At 36.7% G+C, this 26,741-nt stretch overlaps 1 protein-coding gene across 2 annotated transcripts in view; it reads left to right on the top strand.

Annotated features, from left to right (window-relative positions):
• Nucleotides 1-488: 488 nt before the first annotated feature.
• Nucleotides 489-26,741, top strand: part of tanc1b (tetratricopeptide repeat, ankyrin repeat and coiled-coil containing 1b) — a 188,569-nt gene continuing 162,316 nt past the window's right edge. For both annotated transcript variants that reach the window (XM_079618344.1, XM_079618343.1), the window contains exons 1-2: nucleotides 489-604; nucleotides 21,133-21,222. In XM_079618344.1, the coding sequence (XP_079474470.1) occupies nucleotides 21,165-21,222 (58 nt within the window). In that variant the 5' untranslated portion in view covers nucleotides 489-604; nucleotides 21,133-21,164. The remainder of the gene's footprint in view (nucleotides 605-21,132; nucleotides 21,223-26,741) is intronic.

The following is a 26,741-nucleotide window of genomic DNA, read 5'->3' as shown; positions in this document are numbered from 1 at the left end:
AGAAAACCCCCTTGATAGTTAACATACTTTGTCGTAGACGTCAAAGTTCATTATAAATTAAATTTGAATTAATTTGTATTTATGTTTTAAATTCGTTTTCAATTATAAATACGAATTTATTTACTGTGGATCACTTCACATTGTTCTCCTAATCAGAATATATTATAATGCCTGCTATTGGGGCATGTTGTCACGAAAGGCTAACATGGTTTAATGAGATTATTATTATGAATTTTACTGAGTAATAATTGTGGAAATGTTCAGTAGTTTTTTTGTTATTAAAGGTCATTATGAATTAAAGTGTAATTATTAGTAATTCGTTAACATTTTAAAAAAAATATATAATTACAAAATTATAAATCCAAATGTTAAATTAGATAACTTTTGTCATCGGTTCTAGCATCACCTCACCTCACTATCGAGAAACCCCCCCTTGATAGTAAACATTCGTTTACTTTTTACTTTTGACGTCGTGTGATGACCTCAGCGCGCGCGCTCGGTGAGGGAGGAGCCGTGCGCGCGCTTCCAAACTCTCTGTCTGTGAGAGGAAAGAAGAAGCGGCTCAAAACTTTTTCCCTGACGGATAATACATGACATAAATCAGGTAATGTAGCATTTACATCTTCAGAGATGGCCGGTGGATATTAATGAAGTGTTTAAAGTGTTCCCACATCATTTTCAAAGGCTCGTGAGTTAAGTTGGAGTTTGATATCTAACGTTAACGTTAATTTGTTTCGCTCGCGCTTCCCGATCTCAGATTAAACGGGAATATGCCGGGGCTTGTCCTCTTCTCTGTTATGTGAATACCGGTGTGTTTGTGGTTTATGAACTGTTTAAATGTTGTCTGAAATCTCTTTGACACATTTAGTTGGATTATTGGCGTCTCCTGCTGGGATTATCTGCTCTTATAATGGGAATTCACGAATTTGTGGGTCGCAGAAATTCACTTTCGGATGTTGTAACGTTAGTGTGGTGGGATTTAATCTCTCCATGGGTTCATAATGCGCTTTTCCACATAGTTTTTGTGTGTTTTGATTATAGATACCGTTCTCAGACTCTCTTCCATTCACATTAGTAACGTTACCAGTCCAACGGTTGACAGATGATTGACACTTCACTGAATTCATTGTTGTTGTTTTAAACAAAACTTTTAATCTAAATGGTTCTGTTTAAATTCTTGAAATTGGTTATGCAGACAACTATACATGTTTTACATTTGTTTAGCATACAAAAACAGTAGTGAATATAAACTTCTAATTGTGTTACACAGTTTTGATGACTTTATTATTCTAAATTGTGGATATTTTTCCTAGTAATGAATAAGTGTTGACTAGTGTACTTAATAATAATAATTTTGTATGGATGCACCGATATGAAAGCCGATAACCGATATATTGGCCGATAAATCTAAATCCAAATGTTTATATAATTTTTGAGAGCCTGATTGCAAAAACAAAAGACCCATGGCCACTATCAAAAGCCATGTCCCAAGCACAAAATGATATATAATGTTATCATTATAATTTGATGTAGCCTAGATGACAGATCTGTGCTACACGTTGCCCATATTTTCCTTTTTGAAGTGATTCAATAATATTTCAAGTAATTCAAAACCATCAGTGTGCATCTGAAGTGTCACAGCTGAAGGAATAATTCATTATTTATTAGCTAATATATCGGCCAAATTTTCTTATTGGGCTGATAAATATTGTGCATCCCTAATATTTTATTTACAACACTTTTTAGGGTACTCAAAGATACTTAACTTGCAGGTGAATCTCATGTCCAAGTCACATTTTGGCCTAAAATCAAAAGGAAAAATACATTTCTTTTAATCTACAATTAATATGATAGCCTACCAATTTTTTTTTTTTTTCAATTCAAAATGGCCCACTACTCATCATGGCAGTTTAAACTAGGATCATAGAGAGGCAGAAATCGGGATCATGATACTTAACTTGCAGTTGAATCTTATGTCCAGGTCACATTTTGGCCTAAAATCAAAAGGGTTTGTAATGAGTTTTAATGCTGAGTCATAATGTGTGCTGTTGAAAGAGGGCACTCCTTTCCCTAGCCTTAGGAAAGCTTTCCATGGATTTATTCTACAAAGTTCCCACGGTCATGAAAAACGTGTGCATTTTAAAATTGTGATTTAAAACGTAAAAAATCTCAAAAAGTAATCTAAGTAAAGTCTATATTATACATAGTTATGCTCAGCTCTTGTCTTTTTTTTTTTTTAATGCAATCTCTGTACAGTGATTATTCTCTGTTAATCACAAACGACTGTAAAAAGTCATGGAAAGTCAAAAAGTGTGGGAACCCCGTCTCATGGTTCACAGCCAGCTGGCCAATAACAGGTGCTGGTAGTACCATATGTAAACACATGTAGTCGTTGATACAAACGGCCATGAAAAGACTGGATGTCTTGAGCCCATGTCTTCACAATATGTCCATTATATGCTGCACATCTGCTTTGCTGAAGTATAGCCATGTGCTCGGCGCTAGAGAGGATCCACTGGAATGATTCGGAAAGTTTGTGAGACTCACAATACGACACACCTGTAGAGATTTAGGTTCAAAAGTCATCCTTGATCCTTCGATCTCTGTTTGGCTTTGTTTAATAAAAGCTGCGAGGCACAAATGCACTTTGAAGCTTAAAACAAATGTCGTTTTTTCTCTCTCACACACAGCGCTAATGGTTCTGCGGTGCCAACTGGAATGAAAGCGGGATTTCTTAATTGCCCTCACCGGCTCCATCCGCACCAGGGACTGGTTGTCAGGCTGTAGATCATGATGGGACGTTTTTATGGTTCTGGGGGTGACTCTGGTGGCCTGCAGGGAAACACTCATTTAATAACATTGTGCTAGTGGCCAGGGAGAGGGTTGTGTTACGTCCAAAACAAAAGCTGTGTTGTGTGTGTGTTTCAGCAGGGCACTCAGATGCTGTCAGTCTGGAAATAATAAACTAATTCTAGTGCTTTGTGGGAGGTCGCAACGCTTTAAATGATCTGTATTTCCGAGCACAGATTATGTTTATCTCGATTGTGGTTCTAAAGGATTCTAAGTTTGATTATATCTTACTAGTTATGAGGTATTATAATTAAGGTCAAAGGTGAAGTGTGCAATTTCAGTTTGGTTTGAGGTGCTTAGACGCAGGTAAACTGGACATCCACAAGCTTTGTTTTCTTTAGTCTGTATATTCAGTACTTATATAGGCTACAGCCATGACTTTATTTTATTTATTTTACTATATTAAGGGTGTAAATCATCACAATACGATCTCTGACATTGATTATTTCAGCCTGCGATCGATGCAACATTTGCTATTAGATTCAGGCATCTGAGATCGATAGATATTAATATTATGTACCTATTTTACACAGTCTGTATCTCAAGTTTTTAAATATTATGGAATAATGAAAAAGTTGCACATGAGATCATCATAGATTTCAGACTTCTGTGCTCTCTAAAATGTGTAAATCTAGTTTTCAAATACATCCACAACAAAACGAGGTACTTGAAAAATAATAATAATACAAATAAAATAGACATTTCAAAAATAAAGTTGTTAAAACTCAAACAAGTCATTCTAGTATATCTTATATAAAAATGTATATTGATTTTTTTTCTGCATTACATCAATACATTATAACATTAGTCATCTGATCAATGCATTGAACCATATATATATCATTACCTCCCTAGATATTATGGTTATTTCAGATAAACCCACTGGATACAGCCCAAACTGCAAACATTAAGTAAGAACTATGCATAGGCACTTTAAAATATGCACTTTCAGATAGGTAGATTTATATATTTATAACAAGCACTTTGGGATGTCTATATATAGGCATTTTAAAATATAATTATTATATCAAGTGCTTTATATAGTATAGATAGGCCTACTTTTAATTATTTTTAGCTCTCTATGTCTGTTAGTTATTATGTATGTTTTTTATTTGTATATGTCTGGGACTACGGATGGAAATTAGCATTGTTAAATCCGGCGTATAAAAATATAATTATCAAGTAATGTATCGATACTTTCAATTCTTTTTAGCTCTCTATCTCTGCTAGTTATTATGTACGTTTTTTTTTTTTTTCTGTTTAATTTTCTATGTCTGGGACTACGGATGGAAATTAGCTTTGTGTTAAATCTGGCGTATTTACTTCAACTTATATTGTATGTTCATCAATATTGCACTTATTTTTTATTAAAAAAATAAATGTCCCATCCAAATAAATAAAAATGAAAAGCCTCTAGAAACAAAATGACCACTGATGGTCATTTTACATGTCAGTTAAGACAGTCTAATCCTGTCTAAGCGGACAGTTCTTGACCCAGATCTACATTTTGCAGTGTGTAACCAGACTTTACAAAAGTCTAGTCAGAGGTCTGTTACTCTAGAATTACAGACTCCTTTGCACCAGTTAGGTGACTTATACTGGACCACAGCACTGTGTGTGTTTTGGTTGAGCTGTCGTTTTTGGACATGCGGTGAGCTCGCTATGTGGGAATGTGCAGAATAAACTGTACCAGGCTGTGAAATGTAGAGCACTGCCATGACGGCTCAGAGAAAACATAAGAGTGAGATGTTTTTTGTTGCCACTGTGTTGAGTTCCTCCCCATTATTGCCACTGTAGTTTACTGGTCTATCATTTCTACGGGCCGAACGAACGTAGTGTCTAATCTAGGGATGGCGAAAACTAAAACATTTCTTGACCGACCACCGAGCCTCATTAGCCGGTTGAAACCGGTTAACCGATTAGTTTAAAATATGCTACGCTATTTGAAATAACAGCCATTTCGAGCCACACCTGCAATTTCGCAACTCTGTCGCATCTCTCTGCCGTTCTGCCTCACACACACACACACACACACACACACACACACACACACACACACACACACACACACACACACACACACACACACACACACACACACACACACACACACACACACACACACACACACACACACACACACACACACACACACACACACACACCCCGGCGCCGCCCTTCCACTCACGTCACTTTTTAAAAATCCCCTACAGCACGAAACACGAGTCCCGCAAACGCGGCGCCGAGGAGCTTGTATGTAATCGGAGGACAAATGGCTCCTTAGTTTTGAAATGGTTTGGGTACAAGGTGATCGCGTTGAAAATAAAGGCGTTTGTCTAACGTTAGAAGCTCATTTGAAACATTGCCGCGGCTCATTTAAGAAAATGACAGCTCCGAACCGAAGAGACGCCGCTTTAGTTTGAGGTAGTGCTAACAATAATAAAGAAAGATGATGATCATCATCACCTTATCTGTTACCACTGAAATGTAGATGTAATGTATTTCCATATTTAAGCGCTGTATCACACAAGTTGCAACTTACATCTGTGTCATTCTTTTTGGCGAAATGGTCCCACACACTATTTTTCTTTGCACGCTTCATCCTGTCGTCTGCCCTGGCTCTAACCTCGAGTGTGTTAGCCTATAGCCTTTTCTTTTCGCAAACCTTGTGAGCGCGCGAAGCCAAACGCTGTGACCTCGCGCCACATGTTTTTATTGGTTTATTAAGTACAAACAGGCGAGTTATGAAAAATTGAGTGCGAGGGATTTTTTCACTTCACACAAAAAGATATTGGAATGAGATGGCTAACTGTAGTAGTAGTGTCCACTGTCTATAATAGCCTAATTTAGAAATCACTTTTTTTTTTTTACCGACTACCGACAACTTTGATCGGTTAACGTTGATACGGTCAAACGGTCATCGGTTAACATCCCTAGTAGGGGTGGTTAATCTGTCTGATTTCCCGATTCGATTCGATTACGATTATTGAAGTCCCGATTCGATTACAGTCGATTTTCGATTATTAACGATTCTCGATTCTCGATTATTGATTTTCCATTTCACAACAGTAAATTCACTACAGTAAAAATCACAACAATAACAAATTATAACAAACTTCAACATATTCTGAATCTCTATTAACATAAAATACGGATGTCCACGCATCACATGTTACAGCTATCCTACCCGCTTTCTTCAGTGATGCCATGACTTCGGTTTTGGTCTTGTTGTAGAGTGTGGGGATCGCTGTGTCTGTAAAATATCTCCGAGATGGGACGTTGTATCTCGGCTCCAAAGTGTGCAACATAGCGCGAAAGCCCTGGTTCTCAACGACTGGATGCAAATCCTTGGCAATAAAAGTTGCAATTGATTGTGTAATGCGCTTTGCCCTTTCCAAGCCGGGTGGAAGCTTTGACAATATTGTTTCCACGCTTCAGAGTTCCGTCTTTAGCGTTCCGTTTTTTTTTTTTGAAAATCGATTTTTGGCATTTGTGAATCGATTCAGAATCGTCCACGTCCGCATCGCGATGCATCTAAGAATCGATTTTTTTCCCCACCCCTAATCCCTAGTCTAATCCCTATTGTTTTTAAAGGTGGACATTTTTTAAACTTCTGTTTCCTCTGCTGTTCCTCTGTATGGCATCATGTAGAAGCATTTAGAAGAAAGTTATAAGTTGTGGCACACTGTTTGGTGGTGGAAAAGTCCTCTGACCAGCCGAACCCTCTTACACCACCATCATCTTTTGGCTCAGAAACGTAATTCTTGAAAGGCCATGTTGGACTTTCAGGAAATGAACGAGCTGATGCATCTGCTAAGGAAGCTCTTAATCAGGAAGTTAATGAATGTCAAATTCCTCCCTCAGATATCAGACCAATTATTAATCGATACATATTAAATAAGTGGCAAGAAGAGTGGAATATGTGCAAGAATCCGGAAATTACAAACAGACTCTTTATCACTCTTAAAACTAGACTTGATCAAGTGGCTACACCAGATGTCGTATAGGTCATACAAGTTTGACCCATGCTTTTTTTTCTTAAAGGGGGGGTAAAATACTTAGTTTCAGTCAATCTCATGTTAATCTTGAGTACCTATAGAGTAATAGTGCGTCCTTCATATCTCCAAAAAGTCTTTAGTTTCATCATATTTATAAAATAAAAATACAGCTTTCCGATTCTAACCGGAAAAAGCCGAGGTCCTTGATTCTGGGCGTGGGCGGAGCTATAGAGTCAAGCGGGAGCGCCCGGGAAGGTTTGCTTATTATCGATCGTGGTGCGGTAGGCCATATTACTATATATATATATAGTATTTGGTTTGCAAATCCAGCGACGACCTGGGCCTTGTTAATAAAACATTCGTCACTGAAATGACCAGAACACAACAACACTTGCCACACTCCTTTGCTGTCCCGGAAATACAAACTGCATCCACTGTTCCAGTAACACTGGGTTCTTTGGGAAGCTGAACAAGGTAAACTTTCCCTCACATCCCAAAACACACTTTTTTGGAGACATTCTTGACATCAACCATTCCTATTTAGCGCTGCTGATGATGATTTCCGGTAGTAGCGCGTCGATGCATAGATATTATATAGAGATATATGTCTATGCGTCGATGAGCGCGGTCTTTCTCTCCTCTGGTCGACGTGTGCGTGAACGCGCTTTTCCGAGAGCAATGCTCATATAAGGAGTTCCACTCTGGTCTACGTCATTAGATCTACGATAGAAAAAAACCAGCCGAAACGTGTTGCAATCCGGAAGTATGATTTTCAGCACAGAAATTCTCTGTTATTCGTTCAAAATAACTTTTCAAACTTTGGCCATTATTAGCATGAGAATCCATCTCTTTAACCCTGTAAACAACTCTGAATACATGAAACACCATTGTACCCCCCCTTTAAAGGTGAAGACCCAACTTTATGCATGTTTTATAAGATTCCTCTCTCTGTTAAACACATTTTATTAGTTACAAGTAGAATGCTCTTTTATGAAGTTACTTCACTGACAAGTGCATGCTTTAGTTTTGGTATCACTCCAATTTGAAGACATTTGTAAACAGTGATGAGTTAACGTATCATCTGCGTCATAATTTTATGAATGGCCCAGAACCGTTGGTCTTTCAACAACTTCTGATTGGCCCAAATTACTTCTTACGTAAGCGCGTTCTGTATACAGATAATCTTCATTCCGTGTTCACACAGCGCATATATCGGTAATTTACTGGCAGAGGTGGACAGTAACAAAGTACATGTACTTGAGTACTGTACTTTAGTACACTTTTTGAGCATCTTGACTTTACTTGAGTAGTATTTTTTTTTTCTGGAAACTTTTTACTTTAACTTCACTACATTTGAAAGACAAAATTTTTACTTTTTACTCCACTACATTTCTGTCAAGAAGATTGACGTCAATCTGACTTTGGATTCTGACATCAACCTGATTTTCATTTTCAACGTTGGGTTTGGTCTTCTAAATGCGAATTTTGTCATTGTTTTGGAGCACACTAGCTTATAGATAACAGTAAGGCTAACATATTCATACTAAAAGCCAAAAAACTTTAAATAGGGCACTATTTGAGGGATCAGCCATTTGGGTGTCTGAAACCATTGTGGACATTATTGAGTGCATTTATTCAATCTCACATTCAATCCCACTACTGGAACTGTGTTCTAGAAATAAATTTGATATTAATATGAGGGGTAGGCAGGCATAGATTCAGTATTACATACAACAATGCAACTATAATAAAACAATGCATTGACATTTACTTTTTACCGTTGATACTTGAGTACTTTAAAAAAATGAAAACTTTTGTACTTTCTCTCAAGTAAGGAAGTTGTGTACTTCTCCACCTCTGTTTAGTGGTAATGTTACAACTTCCCTTGCTGGTAAATTCAATTGTCGGAACTAGTTTACCTGTATATTTGAAAAGGTCCCGTTCACACATGATCTCTTACCGCATCTAATTTACCAGTAAAGACAGTATGTGTGAAAGGGGCTATTGTTTCAACCTGCAGACTTTTTTCTGCAATCCTGCAAATACAGTTGCTATCACAGAGGTGAAGTTCGGAAGTAAATCTGTTTTTATTAATCTCTAAATATTGTTATAGTGACACCTACTAGTCAGAACATTTTATAAAGATTCTTGCAATAATTTCACCTAAAGTCATAAGCCTGTTTTTCGTATTCTTTGGGTCATGTGTAGTCTCGATAAATCAATACTCAATTTGTCAAAGTAATTAAAAAAAATATTTATTTTATTTTATCCCGTAAATAATTGATACAAGTTTGAGTCTGAATTCTTTGTGATGGGAAAATGTTTCGTTTTATAATTGCTTTGTGGATTTACTGTAAATGTTGTATAAAACGGAACTTGTAAAAGCCAAGTTGTGAATAGGCCAGTTTTTCTTGTTTTAGATGTCAGTCATGTTATTCTTTATTCACAAAAGAGAACAGCTGCTTTTCAATGTCTGTCATTATACATTTGCTTAGATCTATTATAATTTACTCACTACAAATATTTAGATGTCCATGATTTTTGCGCTAGTGAGCTTTTCGACGTAAAACATTTACAACGTTTCATGTGCAACCTCATTCTTCATTTCAGATTGACATATGTGACTAGGGCTGGGCGATATGTCCTAAAAAAAAATCCCTGATTTTTTCACAAAAAATTCGATTTACGATTTAAATCAATTTAAATCGATTTTTTCCCCCCTATTTAAAATCAATCTGCAGATGACAAATAAATTGTTCAAAACAAGTTTTAGCTTTATTTAATTATATAAAGTGCAGAAACAACAAGCCAAGATGGCAGGCCCTGTCTTTGTAAACAGTGAAAATGTAACATAACATAAAATGGGTGGATTGGGATTGGTGGGGATGTAAAAAAAACTTGCATCACAATTATAAGTGTATTGTGATTGTCAAAACAGTTGGTGCCTAAACAGAATTTTATTAAGTTTAGTGACAACACAATGTTTACATGGTACACTGACTGTATGCTACTGTTTAATGCTTGACACAAATGTCACAATTTCAATTCTTGTGATTTGATTCTGATCTTGATTCAACATCGATTCCTTTGGATAAATATTAGGTACAGTAGATATGTTAATGTGTTATGTTAATTTTTCTCCTCCAAAAAAACCTCACCTACTGTAAACATACAGAGCCCTGTCAGCTGGTATTATTATTATTAAAGGTTAAAAATAACATATCAAATTTATTTTAATGCGTTTTTTATAATGACAACGTTATATTATTTTATGATATAGGTAAAAATATAATAAATATGTAATATAGTTATCATATTTAGCAAAATACTCCTCTCTATAGACAATTGTTTAAGTCCAACTAACGTGCTATGGTTATTAAATGGCTTTCCTGAGGTGAACGTAACGTTATACGTGACTAAGCTGTTGAGTGTTTATGGACCTCTGTCTGCGGTTGAAAAACACTTGATCGATCGATTTTATTACATTTTGGTAAGTTGAACTGTATCTTTGAAATTACCTATTGATCATTCGTGTTTATGTATATTAACTAAGTTAACAGATGATCGGTTCACGTGCCGCTAGAGCTGAGATCTGTCACGCCACATTTGCAAGCGCCAAAACTGTGTTTATTGTTTGAATTTTGTAATTAAATTGACAGAATCTGAGAGCTGAGAATTTGTTTTATATTAATAGTACCGTAACCTTCTCTGTCAGTGTCCTCTTTGCTTCGCGATTTTCTCTGCGTGAGAAATGGATGTGGCGTGAGAGCGAGTGAAAAGTGACAACTGCGGCTGAGCAGTTGAGTCTGAACTACAACTGAGTCTCACGGTAAACTCGTGAGAGTTGGCAGCCCTGCAGATTCAGTTTGTGAATGTTTTTGGCGGGTGTGCTTGTGCAGCCGCGGTCTTGTTCATTTGCCATGTTGTTTGTGTAGCTCTATGGCAAACGCGCTGAGCGCGTCCGGAACTACGGGAGCCCAGAGGGGAGCGTCTGCGGATATTATACTTATAGATAAAACAGATTTTCATTCAAACATATCGACGTACACTACACATTCGAGTTAATAGATTTATCGCCCAGCCTTAATTATACGCTATACTGAAGAGAGGGAGAAATAAAATCTCAAAAAATAGATTTTTTGAAAATATGAATCGATTTGACCTACCAACTCGATTTTTAAATCAAATCGATTTTTTTCCCAGCCCTATATGTGACCCTGGATCACAAAACCAGTCACGAGTCGCACGGGTATATTTGTGGCAATAGCCAACAATAATACATTGTATAGGTCAAAATTATCCATTTTTCTTTTATGGCAAAAATCATTAGGATATTAATTAAAGATCCTAATGAAATTTACTACCGTAAATATATAAAAAATGTATTTTTGTGAGTGAATGCAGCAAAATCGTGAACATAAATGCACAACTTTAAAGGAGATTTTCTCAATGTTTCGATTTTTTTTTGCACCCTCAGATTCCAGATTTTCAAATAGTAACCATAGCTTATTTATTCAGCTTTCCATTGATGTATACATTTCAATTTCAATTGACCCATAAGACTGGTTCTGTGGTCCAGATTCACATATTAGTTCCTCTTCTTTTGAGTCTCAATGCCTACCCATTTGCACCGCTCTTGACCTGCTAGTAAGTTCCCATACTCTTATCTGTCAGCTGTCGTAGCTGTTCACCTGTGATGTGTTTATCAGCGGACGAGTCGTGCATGTCAGACTTTCACATTTACTCATTTGCACTTCAGTCTCATGGAATTCCGATGACGAAAGTGGGGGAATTCTCACATTTATGACTCTCAGCTTAACTTTCCATCACTGAGAGCGGATTTTAGGTCGAGCTGGGTGACTTATTGAATATATTTAGCCTATGACAATATTTTTGCTGGCAGTATAAAGTTTAAAGAATTATGTATAAAAGTTCCTGTTGATAGGCCTGTATAAAATATAGGTAACACTTTACAATAAGGTTAATTAGTTAACATTAGTATACTTAACTAACATGAACTAACAATGAGCAATACATTTATTACTGTATTTCATAATCTTTGTTAATATTAGTTCATAAAAAAAACATATGTTGATTGTTTTTTCATGTTAGTTCACATGCATTAACTAATGTTAACAAATACAACATTTAATTTTATTTAATGTATTAGTAAATGTTAAAATTAATATTAACTAAGATTAATAAAAGTATTGTTCATGTTAAGGTAGTTAACTAATGAACCAAAGTGTTACCAAAATATATTATCAATATCCTGAAAAATGTTGAGATGTATACCTTTTTAAAATCTATTTATGACCCAGCTTTGCTCTGAAATAAGGGGGTGTATATCTGCTGTTCTCAAGTTAGAGATTGCCAGGAGACTTTCTACTGGGTAAGTTAATATTTGACTTCAGTCAGATAACAGTAACCAACATCTCTGTAGCTGATCCCTTTGAAGGCCTTAAATAATGACGATTGATTCTCTTATTACATAATCTTTTCCTATAGCAATCTTCTTCTCCTGATAATGACGTGATGCATTAATGCAGGTGGAGACCGTATGGATTGAATTCCAGTGAAGGAAGGATGAAGTGTTTTGTCTTTCTATAGTGTGTGTGTATTGGAGTGAATGAATGCTGTCTTGTCAGGTTGATTTAGTTTCCACAGCCTCAGGTGCAACTGTGAACTGCAGTGAAACAAGTCTCAACTTTGTTTAGAGAAGAGTGTCTGCTTTTTCTCACACTTTCTTCTTCCTCTGTCATCAATAGTTCAGGTGAATAATTTGACGAAGTTCCTATAAATCATGAACCATATTACTGAAAAGCATTAGGCGATCACTCGTATTTAGTAAAGTTTAGTAGGAATTTGAATGCATATACTGTATATTTTTCCACAGTATTACACATATTGAATTTATTAAATGACAAAAATGTGGAAGTTTTTATTGAAAGTGATTCCAGATATATCAACGGCTTCAATGAACGCTTTTTAAAATATCCAATAGATTGATATAATAGTTATACCAAACATAGATATGCTAGATATGTAGATAGAATATTGTTGGATTTGCTCTGAAATAATATTTAATCATTTATTTACAATAAATAGCAATCACCTTTTAAGTTGAATTACTGAAATAAATTAACTTTTGCACGATATTAAATTTTTTCGAGTTTCACCTGTATATGAGGCGGCCTGTCGAATTGAGTTCTCCTTCATCTCTTCTTCCGTTTGAAGGTTTAAAACCACATTAAAATGTGCAGTTATCGATAAGCAGAATCGAAATTTCAATTTTATACCAAGTATCCGATTCCTGACCCTAAGTATCTGATTTCAGAATTGGAATCGATTTTCAATTCCCTATACTATCTTCTCATGTATATAAGTAGAGAGGATGTTAGTGTGAGACAGAGTTACTCTACCTGAGTCAAATCTAAACTTACCGGTGTCAGCATTACTTAATTTTCTGCCCTGAAGAGGCGAGTGAGTCATTTGACTCGGGGTGTTGAAAACCGCCTGTTTCTGGGTTGTCTGTGCTCTGTTTAGACCTGTGATCATTCCTGTCATTTGGGAACGGAAACTCTGTCTTTCCACAGAAGGTTGGATTAAGTTCAAGTGTTTACAGATCCAGGTCACTGATTCAAGAGCAAAAAGATGACTCTAATTTAATTTAATTTAATTTATGCATGCATCAATTTGAATTAAATAAGGCCTAAATTAAATTAGCCCTAAATTCAATAAATTTTAAATTAAATTAAATTAAATTAAATTAAATTAAATTAAATTAAATTAAATGTAAGTGGATGTGGATCCTATTGTACAATTATACTTGCCTTGGTCTGGTATTATAATTATTAATTGCATTCTTAAAAGTGGAGCAATAAAATGCTACAAAAGTACAGAATATCACCTTTTCTTAGTGATGAATGATAGCATTGCTTGTTTAACTCTCTTGTTGAGAGTGAATATGAATAATTTAGATGCAATATTTCCAGTTTCCCAGACTTCTCTTCCTGGTTTCCCAGAGCTGTTTTATGGACTGAAGTAAACTCGTATTAAAAACGTTATTGTTCTTCTTTTCCTTTCATGTCATTGTGAATGCATGGCAGTCTATAGAGCTGAGATACGGCCCGCTCCAGTTGCTCATTGTCTTTTTCTTGCTCATTTCCCGTTTCAAGGTGAAGAATTCTTCTCTCCGTCTGCAATCACCTGTTATCTTGTTCTGGTTATTTTTGTCAATGGGCATTTAACGGTTCCTATTAACGTGTCCATTATTCTCAGTCTCTGACCATTATAGCAATTTCACCTATTAAATTCTCCATTTCAGAAAAGGATGTCTGTCATTTTCTTGCCATATGTCGTTCCTGTTATGCAGTACTTTTTCAGCTCTTTAACTTTTTAAGAATTCATCAAATCTTTTATTAGTTAAGATGATTTTGGTCTAGTGATACTGAGGGGATAAATTTAACTATGGATTAAAACTCTATTCCAAAGAAAACATGTATTGTTTGAAACATTTTGAATAAAGACAGTAAAAAGTGAAGAAATTCTTCAGAATAAAGTGACCAGGTTTTCATTGTTGAAGTCACATGATGCAGACATGACGATCATCCATTCAAACCAAAGTAACTTATACACTCTAAAAAAATGCTGGGTTAAAAACAACCCAAGTTGGGTTAAAAATGGACAAGCCCAGTGAATGGGTTGTTTTAACTCAGCTGTTGGGTTAAATGTTTGCCCAAGGTACTGGGCAGTTTTATTTAACCCAACTCTTTTTTTTTTTAAATGACTACATGGCTGGCTTAAAATGAACAGAAAATAGGTTGTAAATAAAAAAATAACTAGAGGCAACAATAATAATCAAAAGGTGAACATTTATCAATAAGTAATTTAATAAATGCTTATTGTTTAATTATTATTATTCATTAAACGTATTCATAAATGTTAATTTTCAACATACTTAGGGTTAATTTTAAGCATGAAATACAGTCATTATTAAACAATAGCTGAGTTAAATAATACTACCCAGCAGGTTGGGCAAACATTTAACCCAACCGCTGATTTTAAACAACCCATTCACTGAATATGTCCATTTTCAACCCAACCTAGGTTGTTTTTAACCCAGCATTTTTTAGAGTGTATGATTTAAAATCCAAAAAAATAAAAAACATATTAAGTTAAAGTCTTCTTTTAAAAATGATGGTTTTAGTATTTTATCTAAATGCATATGCATAATCCATGCATGCATGATGGGACAGGAAAATGTAGGCTACAGGTTAGTCGTAATGATGACCTGTCATAGAAGCAGGCCCGACTCTGTTGGTTTCGTGGTTGTCATGACGCCGGACACGGACTCTGAGGAATCATTCATGTCAAATAGCTCATTGAAAAGAGTTGCTTGGAGAGCGAGAGAATGGAAAAGTGTGTGGATGTTGGCGGCGGTTGAGATTGACCTGCTGTAATTGTGAGAGTCTCGAGGACACACAGGGCTCATCTGGGCTGTGACGGTTCAGTGTGTGTGTGTTTGTGTGTGTGTAGAAGAAGCCAGAGGCGATCAGAAGAACAATACTGCAGATGGTACCGTCAACTCTTCAACCTGTCTATTGTTTAGCTGAGCAGTGTTTTTATAAGGTGGGGTAGAATTGTGACATGGTGGAAACGAGATCTTTAACTAGAAACAAGTTTAGTGCAGGTGGTCATGAAAAGAATAAATGGAGAACCCAGGGAAAAGTTTCACTGTTGTTCCTCTGAACTTCCACAATACACTGTTTAAATTAAAAGTGAAGTGCGTGGCAAAAATAGGCATACATCTAGCTTACTTACACATTTACCCAAATCATTCAGGCTAATTGTAGTAATGACGGGTCAAATCTGTTTGATCAATAGTGGCGAGACACATCGTATATAAGGACATCTGATAAAGTGGGTTGTCCGTCAAGAACCAGGAAACAAAATTCTGAAGACTCGAAATCAGCGTTACCATCATGTAAGTTGCGTGCGCCTGGCAAACCCGCGGTTATAATAGCAATCCGCCATGGAACAAGCGCGCCTGCTTTTAAAGGGAATGTGAGAGGACGCTCTGATTGGTTTATATGTTACGCCCAAACCACACCGATGAGTAATGTAGCGACTTCAGACCAACACACTTTAGATTTGCGTCGTGCGCAAGAGTCGTTTATCCCGCCGGTATAATTGCGACAGCGCCTGGGATCCGCCCACAAAGTTATTTGCGTTTACATGCGTTTCAGATCGCTAAAATAGGGCCCTTGGTGCTAAAATGACACGCTTCACCTTTAAAGCAGCGTGCTTTCCTTTGCTTTGCTCTTAAGTAACTTTCAGGCTTTGAGGGTCTCTGTGTGCTTCAGTGTGTAATGGGCTGCTGAGAGGCTCACTGAGATAATGCTGATAGTCAAGTCATTGGAGCAGCAAGTGTGAGATAAAGCTGCTTTATAGAGCCCAGATACCTGTAGCCCTGCCACATGGTCATTCCTGTGGAGAAGATAGTCCATGGGATTTCTTTTCCCCGTTCCTCAGGATATGGTATCTTCATCTTGCATGGTTGAGATTGTTCTGCCAAAGTCTTTTTTCAGTCAGAGAGCCACATGTTGATTTAATTTCGTTCCTGGGTCGGATCAGATGTGAGGGAATCCATGACGGGACATGTGGACCTCTCGCTGTCAGTCTTTATGGTTCAGTCTTCAGACCCTTCAGAAACGCCTGACCTTGAGTCTGGTCTGAGCAGATTGGTCTGACCTTCACTAGTTTCGTGATCCTTTTTTGACTCGAGTGGCCGAGATGTTTTAACCACGTTACTTTTTTTTTTTTATTGAACAGTTTAAGTTTTTAGACAACAGTTGAACTTTTAGACGTACTAATAAAAAAATCTAAAAAAGTTTGCATATGTGTTTTTATCATATTTGATATATCAGGCTTTTATGGCTCGTATAGTATGATATAGGAGAATGTGGAGCTCATATTTGAGGAGGAAAAAATATATGGCCAAAAAGTATAATGTAATGTAAATCAATGATATCTTTATAACAGTTGTTACGTCTATATAATAGCAGACTACTTGTATAAAATGCATATAAATATGTCTTAGTAAGATGATATATAACAGCTTAGTTTTTGCTAAACAAGTGTAAACTATCAATCAGAAGACAGAAAGTATGTGGAACATAATATTGATAATTCAGATGCATTAAAAATGTGTGTTTTGAATATAATACGGCACTCTTTAGGGTTAATAGCATTAAAACTTAAGTTGCAAAACAGAGTAGTTTAATTTGATTAATTTATTTACAAAGAGTTTCACTGAATTGATTTAAAAATCTGATCCAATGATTAATTTAAAGCATTACTTAGGCTAAAATGTGGCATTTTTCAGATATTAAAATGTATAGCAAAAAATATGTAGGCTTAAATATTGCTGTTTGTATTGTTATATTGGTGCATATAACTGTTCTTCCATTTTTTCATTTAATAATCACTGCCTTGATTACTTTTAACTAGATTTTTACTGTATTTTTACTGAATCTACTGGCTTTTTGTTTGAAATGAAGATTCCAGATTCACCCCTTTTAGCTCTAAGCTGAGAAAGATAAATATCAAAGTCAAAAGGCTGAAAGATAACTCATGTATCAGCCAGCTCTTCTTGATTGTGAAGGTGGCAGAATTCCTGTTCCCTCCTCTCACCGTTTAAGAGCTTGAGGAGTCTGTCCGCAGCAGTTTTGCTCGTAGCTGCTTCAGAGATGGATGGAGTGAGAGAGGGCGTCTGGATCTGGAATGAGACGTGCTGCTGTAATTGCTCGCATGTGCTGCACATTTGAGTCTTTTAGGAGGTTCACTTCACTATCCTGTAAAAGGAACAACAGCCAGGATGGAAAAACTCAAATGGAGACGGATCACATTCAGATCTGAGTTTGTCTCGGGTACATTTTGTAGAAGTGTGGATATAATCCACACAAACTTTATTTTTTTATATTTTCTTTATTGTAATACTTCATAGCAGTGTATATAGATTTTAACAGCATTAATACATTTTTTTTTTGTACAATACATTTTTACATTTAAAAGTTGTATTCTATTAAGTAATTGAATGCATTAGTTAAAGGATTAGTTCACTTCAAATATAAAATTCTGTCATCATTTACTCACCCTCAAGTTGTTCCAAACCTGTATGAATTTCTTTCTTTTGCTGAACACAAAATAAGATATTTTGAAGAATGTCGTTAAACCTGAGGAAGTTTCTGAGGCTTAGGTATGATAATGTGCATTTGCTTTCTAATAGGAGCACTTTAATGTTTGAAACTGTAAGCGGGAGGAATGTGTGATTGTAACTGTATTTATAGCATTTATATATAATCTGCAAAAATATTTGAGCTTATTTACAGTGCTTTTTTTCAACTCAGCAAAAAAAGCTGCTTGCAGATGCCAGTTTTCAACCAGATTAGCAGCGTGAACCCAATTTGTTTGCCTCTTGTTGAGGTCCAGCGTTTCTTTTGAAATATAAGCGCATCTGTTTCTGTACCGAATCTCTCCTCAACTTTTGACTTCTCACTCTGGATGAGGTCGCAGCAGGCCTTCTCATCCAAGAGCTTGAATCGATGCGGATCGGGAGGCTCGCTCGTCTCCCGGGGAGAGACCGGCAGGATTTTTTCATGCTTGATCTCAATGCTGAGGTGTCTGCTGTGAGTTCAGCACGACTCCAGATTCAGACCCTCACCTTGTCTCGTCTCATCTGAGCAGAGCTGTCAGGCACACTTTTTATTTCACTGTTACCACTAGTCTTTGTAGCAAGGCTGTTTTCTCTCAGGAGGTGGTGAGAAAATCATTGGTAGTACAAAAATAAAACAAACAGACCAACATATGAAATCTATGATAACAATGAATCATCTCTTTGAGAAATGTATCAAATTATGTGGAAAATGGGTAGATAGTCTATTCTTCCACTGAGTCCAGACCTAGTATAGAAAATAGTCTAATAACTTCAAAATAGATTGGATTTGAGAAAAAATTTAAAGAAGTAATTTTGAAGAGAAATAAAATTTCCTGATTGGACATTTTTTAAGTCAAGTGCATCATCCTCAGGTTCGTGTAGATAGATAATTGTTATAAAGAAGCATTAGCTTACATTCGAATATGGTGCCTAGTTAGACAAAATACTTTCCTAATAGGTAGGCTACATAACTGGAATGAGCTACCATTATTTTCCTTTTATTATAGCTATCATGGCTTTATTGTCATTATTATATTGTCTAAGTACTATTTCTTTCGTTAAAGTGTTATTTTATTTGTGTCTATATAAATAAATACAATAAAAACCTAAAAAAGAACTATATATAGATCAAATAGTGTCTTAAGCATTATTTCTTTCTACTATAACATAGAGCTGGGTATCGATTTCAGATGTTTTTCGATTCGATTTCTATTCTCGATTCGATTTCTATTCTAAATTCGATTTCGATTCCCGATTCGACAATGAATACAGATTTAATACAAATCCTATATTTTTTGAATAAAAAGAAATTAAGAGCCACACACCTGTATATTAAATACAATGAATAGACAGGATTTTGATACAAGATGAAAAATGTATGCTGAAAATTGACAAGTCAGAACAGTCTTGCATGCCTTGATCAATCAGGATTAGGTTATTTTATGTTTAAGATAAAACTAGCATCAAATCTCACAGGATTCGCTGTAACATGGAGGCTACAAGGCTTATAAACAGTGGAGGAAAACTAATACTGGCTTTTTGGTGATAGATAAATAAATATGGAAAAAAATCTATTTGTGGCCTTTGAGAATCGATTTTGAATCGACCACATTTTAAAAAACGATTAATCGAAAAATCAATTGTGTTTCCCATCTCTATACATTGCCCCCAGGGATTGAAATTAATGATAATAATGTGTTACACACACACACCTGATGTATTTGTGTTCAGTCACCTTCCTGTTTAATTTAAACAAACTAACAGCAAGACCCACCCCGAGTGAAGTTTACAGCGCAGAAACAGTCCAACTGGATAAATAGACGTGCTGTAATGTGTTTGACCTGTGCTGCTAATTCTGAGAGGTGAAGGAACCTCAGCGCTATCATGAGCAGTGGCACGAGAAGCCCAAGTTCAGCCGTTTAGCATCAATTAGATGTGGAATGCTGGGAATCCAACAGCTTGTTTTCCGGAATAACAAGATAGCGGAGCAGAGCCGCTCTGTGCAAATATTGAAGAATTCTTTCCATGCCGGCCCACCAGCGATCACACGTTGGAGTGGGTGGACTCGACTGTGGGAAAAAATCTTGCCAAACAGAGAAATAAAATATACAATTAGATTATGCTCTTTTTATTTTATTTTTTATTTCCCTAGGATATTTATACATTTCAGAGCTCTTTTGGCCCTTTTAAAACACACTAGTTTATTTGATTTGTCTATTAATAACGAAAATGCATCACACAAGAATTCTATAAATTTTGCCTTTGTTTTCTAATCTAAACCATCACTTTTCTGAACCAACGGATGTCTTTTCTATCACATCTGAAATTAGCATTCTGCGCTGAAAATGGCATTTGATCAAAATATTCTGTTCATAAGTGATGTTTACCTTGATTTTTTATTTTTTTTACACTATACACATCTTATATTTCATCTCAAACTATTTTCTGACACTTGTCTTCTTGGTAAACAAGTACACTGACATTTAAGAAAACATTTAGTGGCAGAATTGTTGTACATTTTTGTCAGCATTTTTACACAACAATTGCTGAGGTTCAATGTTTAAGTTTATTTCATTGTTTAGATTATTGTCGTTTTAAAATGTTTATACTTCATATTTTTATGATAGGTGGTGTAGCAAACGTAAACGATAAAGGCATGGTAATTTTTTTTTAAATCAAATTTATGTGTAGCACTTTTCACAAATAATTTTCAAAGCTGCTTTACAGAAAATTGTGATGTTAATCGTTAATGTTTATTATATGTATTCATGCCTTACAGTCACATTCAACAGATTATAGCTGGGCGATAATAATATAGTTTACGTTTTCCAATGATACAAGCAATGTGACCTCCATTAAAGAAAGTGTAAATCTGTGTTAGCTTTAATAAAAATCAATGCCCCTGGGATATTAAAGAGCATGTAGTCAAAGTATGTGTTTCTAAGGTCTCTGGAGAATTTTCTCTAGGGTGGAGTGTAACTCTAGACTGTAAGATCTTCTGAATTTACCAAACCAACTGTGTACAAACCTGCTACTTCATGTAAAAAATCTCTCGTGTTTCCACAGCTTAATCGTGAAGGGATTCCTGGAGTCACGCCATGTTCAAGGCCGTGCTGAAAAAGAGCAGGGATGGTGGGAAAAACAAGAAGGATGCAGGTATGAAAACGGATTATGATATTTTTTAGGGTCAAATCAAGAAATGCCTCGTTTCCAACCCTGCTCCTCTAATCACCGGCTGCAGATTTTTGTCATCGATGTCTTACTTTTGAATGAGTCAAATTGCAGCTACTTTGTTGATTCATACCAAATAAAGCCCATCAGAAGATAGTAGACATGTAAATATGTACTAATTGTGGCGGTACATGAACAAGATTCGGGATGCCTGATGATGTAATGTGGGCGATGTCAGCATGAACCTGATCAAAGTGTGGGATTTATTCACTGGGATTTATGATGTGGTTTCTGGTTTATGTCAGTGTTGTGGAAACAGGTGTGCAGGAGCTCTGAACGCTCTGGGAAAATTAGGAGGTGTGTGTACTGTATGTGTACACTTCAATTCCCTGGGATAATGGGGATGTTGCTATGGAAATATTTATGGTGATTTGGCTTCAACGTAAAAGCAAAAATTAAGATGGAAGACCCAAACACAAACAAGTAGTTGTGCTCTAAAACCTAGTGAGCTACTTTCATGTTTTCCTGAAGATCATGTGCTGTCATGTACTGTACTCATCACTATCTGTGCTTTAAACTACTGACATCATTGACAATTCATCATGGGGCCTTTGAAACCTCATAAGACAGCGTTACAATGGTTGATTCCCTGAAATGTTGTTTTCAGTTGTACGAACATGTTCATCATGCATGAATCCTGTTTTACACACCCGTTTTTTTCTTGATGTCTCTGCATCAGTGAACACACTTGTTGTTGATGCTGTGATCATCCAGTAAAACTATACTATACAATCTGTCATTTGGTAGAAGCTCATCAAATTAGACAGATCTGAACCTGGACAGGTTGTTTGATGTTCTCATACTCACAGCTCATGGGTGCTATTACATTGTAAGCACATTAATTTACTTTTGTTCATTATGCTATTTTGGTGTTGCCTCAAATCCAATGTAAATTCGAGGCTCTGTAACAAAAACATATTTTCTTTTATCTACTGTAGTTGTTGGTGTCTGTCTAATTTGACTAGATTCTCCCAAGTAACCAGATGAATTTGTGCCAAAATGCTGCAAGGATTCATTGAAAATGCAGCTGTTGACGTTTGCATTTTATTCTTTTCATTCAGCTTTCAGTGTGAGGATTTAATATGACTAGTCTAGACTTGTTATTTTTTCCTTTGTTGCTGTATTTGTTCTCATCCTTTTAGATTTAGAGCTCTGCTTATTACGACAGACAGCCTACCTCGTCTCTCAGCCGGAAATGCTTCATGAAGTCACAGGTCCGGGCCTATCCTTTTCCTCTCTCTCTTTCTCCTGTTCTTGATCCCACTGGGACGGTTCCCGTCGTTCCATCCCTGCTGTTGCCTTGAATAAGGAATGACATGTTTTGTCAGCTCTTGATGTGGTGGATGCTGGAATCGCTTTGCTTGTCATTTCATTTGATGACGTCCCGGTGGGGAATTAGTGGCATATTTTTTTACATCCAGGCCGGCTGGGAAATGTGGACTGCAAGCTCGAGATGAATAGCAGCACATGTTGTCGAGGCTGTTTTTTCGCTTTACTGAGTATCATATTGCCGTTCTGAAAGGCTTTAGTGCTCAGATTCAGTCTTGAGTTACTGATGCCTTCACACTACCTTCGAATGTTGAGTAGGGCTTGACAATGAAGGTGGCCCGCGGCCAGTGTAAGAGAGGATCGGACCTGTTGACGGATACATCACTTGTGCCAGTGCTGAACTTATGTTGTCAGTAAGCAAATGAGTGAGAGAACATGCACACAGAGTGTAGGGCTGTAATCTCCCAGTCGATACGTTCTGACTCGACCAAAATTAGTATCGCGTTAATTTCATCAGTTTCGCCGCGTTCATTTCATCAGATTTGCCGCATTCATTTCATCAGGTGGAAAGCACTAATTGCTAATGGGTGTTTTTAGAGCACCCCTGTTTCACAGATAACAGTCTGTCTTCTGAACACCCCCCTTGTTTTCACTTCTTTTGGATTAGCCCAACCCACCGGAGAAGAGAGACAGATTGAGGAAAGTAGGCTACTTGAAGGTTTGCTGAATATTATTTAATTAATTGTGAGAGCGTTTAATTCATAGTCTGTCCTCTTCTAACATGTCAACAAAGACATCGGCAGTGTGGCAGCATTTAAAAAAAAATAGAAAACGGGAATAAATGATTGGAGCCTAATGCGCAATGCGCTGTGCCACTGTTTGTATTAGTTTTTTTGAGCCTATGCTTTATTTTTCAGTGCACTTTATTTAGTTTCTGCTCTTGATCTGGTTTGTTTAATAAATATTCTTTTTTTATTAAAGTGTACGTGCCTTTTGTGTTTAAGAGTAAACGCTTTAAGTTAATTGGCCTAGTCTATTCGTGTCTCAGCCGTGAAGCTGCGCTCTATGTTCAGCCTATAGCGCACAGTGCACAGCTAATTAATTTAAAGTTTTTTTCCTTAACGTAATTTTTAGTCGAAAATTTCAGGACATCAGTCGACCAAGATTTTCTTTGGTTGATTACAGCCCTAACCGAGTGCATTCTGGTGTTCAAACAGATTGTGACTGTTTAACGATTAGTTTTGCCGCTGTATATACAGGGCCTAAAATTAACACTCGCCGAGCGCCAAATGAGAGTAAAAATCGGCATTGGCGAGTATATATAAAACGGTGTCACTCGCCAGTTGGCCGGTAACCTTTTTATTAATTAAAAATGCATGGACATGAAAAAATATGAGCACTTCACCGTCACTAAAGTTTAAGCCTTGACAATATTCAAGAAGACTCGAAAGGGGGCTCATTTCGTTACTTGCGCACTGTGTGGAAAGTTTTGGGTGCACAAACATCTGAAGTGCTCGCCCAGAAAGCCGAGTCTCAGACAGACAAAATTATCTCTCTTTCACATCATCTTGCACTTGAGTGGACAAATGCTGGTGTGGACGCTAATATAGTTATTGTTATAGTTATAGGTAGTCTTTAGAATTTGAACAATATGAGGAATCTTAGAAGGCTGCCTACTTTTTGGAACAGCTTTTGTGTCTGGAATGTGCTTAAGATGCCCTACATTTCTGTCTAGTTAATCTAGGTTTTGGAAGAGATCTCAAACAGAGCTCTTGACTAATGTGACTCTTAGGTTTAACAGTTAGTGTCTGTGGAATATGGACTTAGTATTGTCTGCCTTGTCCTTAAATGTTACGGGCCCTTGGTGATTTGTAACCGTAATGAGTAAAGGAGAAAGCCCTGATCTTTTTTTAACTACACGGTAGAGGAGCAAATCTTGCCGGTTTGGCCTGCAGCGGCTCTCCAGGGAGTTTGAGAGGGATCATGGAAACTCTTCCCTGAAGCCAAAGACCACAGCCATTATCCCACACAATCTCCAATCTCAAAATCAGCCCTTCAATATATTTTTTTCCTCCCTCTCTGACTTCTCCAAAACCCGGTGAGCTTCCTACGTAGGCCACATTTTAGGGAATCAGAGGCACACTCCCAACATTAAATGACTATTCAAAAAGCATGCAGCTTTATTTTGCATCACATCCTTTGGGGAAGTTGACAATCCCATAATGGACTGGAACAAGCTCTATACATCATAAGCCCCCTTCACACAGCGCGTTGATCCCGGGAAATTGCCTTCTGTGTGAACGCAAACACGTCCCGGGATTGATGCCGGCATCGATCCCGGGTTGGGGACCTAGTAACATTGCCGGGATCATTCCCGGAACGCGCCCTGTGTGAACAAAAGCCAGGTTCATGCCGTAAGGCAGGGGTGCCCAATCCTGCTCCTGGCAATCGACTGTCCTGCACAGTTCATCTCCAACCCTAATCAAACACACCTGAAGCAAACAATTAAGGTCTTCAGAGCACTTAAGGTCTTCAGAGCACGTCAGGATCACTTGAAAATTAAAGGCAGGTGTGTTTGATTAGGGTTGGAGATGAACTGTGCAGGACAGTCGATAGCCAGGAGCAGGATTGGGCACCCCTGCCGTAAGGGGTGTGTCGTAGTGATGACGCACGTTCCATCACGTGACTCTAGAAAGTTTGTGTTCGTCATCAACAAAGAAAGAACGAAAAAATGTCTGCAAACTGGAACGAAGCAGAGACCAGGAGCTCCTCACTATCCGCGCTGAAGCTGAGAGCGCTCGCCAGCTTTGTGGACCGGTACGCAATGCGCAAGTGTACATGTTTTCAACGCGTACGTTACATGTCTCATCCTGACTTCACGTGTCTTTACGGGATCTTACCGGGATGTGTGTGAACTCACTCACAGATCCCTGAAAATCACTGGCAGTGAGAATGAACCAAAATCAAACGATCCCAGTACACATTATCCGTGTATTTTCTGGAATCTCTGTGTGAAAGGGGCTTTATACTTCACCCAAATATAAGGCAAAAAAGTATTGACAGTAGCTCAGTCTTATAAAGAATAATTTTAGTAATCCAAATAGACTCAATAGTTGTGTGTGCTGTATATTTTTATGTTTAATAGAGTATTGCATTGAGAGTCTTATTTTGGTATTATGTATTTATTACTATTACAGTTTTGTTTGTTAATACTTTGAATTAGCTTTTATTTGTATATTTTCAGTTTTCATTTTATAGTTTAATTATAGTTAACTTTTTGGAAATATTGTTGTTTTGTCATTTACTATGATTATTCTTTTGTTTAAATATTTATTATTTAGGTTTAATTTATTTTTTATTTCAGTATTAATTTTGAATTTTAGTTCAGTCGAGTTTTCAATGAGCTTCATGCTTATGTATAGCATTCCAAATCGGTCACTTATAAGTTCAGTAGGTGTGTGTGTGTGTGCAGGTTTTATTTTTTCCAGTCTAGCTGGCGTGAACATGATCATGCATTTTTCTTTGCTTGAGGTTGCCTTTTCCATTTTGATCCACACCACATCGAAGGGCTTTCCACACATCTGACACATGTCTGTGGTTTTGTCTTTTTCATCCTGTTTTTAAAGTATTCCGGTTGTGGCTTTGAGTTTTAAAGGTGTTCAGAGTCTTTGATCAGCTCTCTGGCTTGTAAAGGTCACATTTCCAGCCTTCGTCACTGTTCTTAATGATTTTCAGCTACTGAATGGATTACGATGTTCTTGTTAAATTAGACCCAATGATTCATTTGTGGTGTTTTCTGAGGCAAACATTCAAGTAATAGTATTGCTAGGGGCCAATGAAACCAGTTTTATTTTTTCCCCAATTACATTACCCCTCCCATTCTGTTTGTTTAATTTTTTTGGTTTCAGTGTTTTATTTAATACATTTTTATCATCAAGAATGGATATAATCAAATAAATAAAATAATTAATACATCTTTTAAAATCTAATCAAATGAAAATCTAACAGGTCCTTTACAACACAACATTGCATTTTCTTTGTGCCTCGCGACAGAGGTTTACTGTATGAAAATTATCTTTTGTTGTGATATTCCTTAAAATTATGTTTTAATATCGTAAATGTGTATTATTATTACTTTAAGAAGTACATTTTACTATACAATAGTAATATATATC

Source organism: Phoxinus phoxinus (genome assembly GCF_949152265.1).
Source record: "Phoxinus phoxinus genome assembly, chromosome: 7".
In the NCBI taxonomy this organism is placed as follows: Eukaryota; Metazoa; Chordata; class Actinopteri; order Cypriniformes; family Leuciscidae; genus Phoxinus; species Phoxinus phoxinus.
The sequence above is the reverse complement of the archived record's forward strand: the minus strand, read 5'-3'. Positions and strand labels throughout refer to the sequence as shown.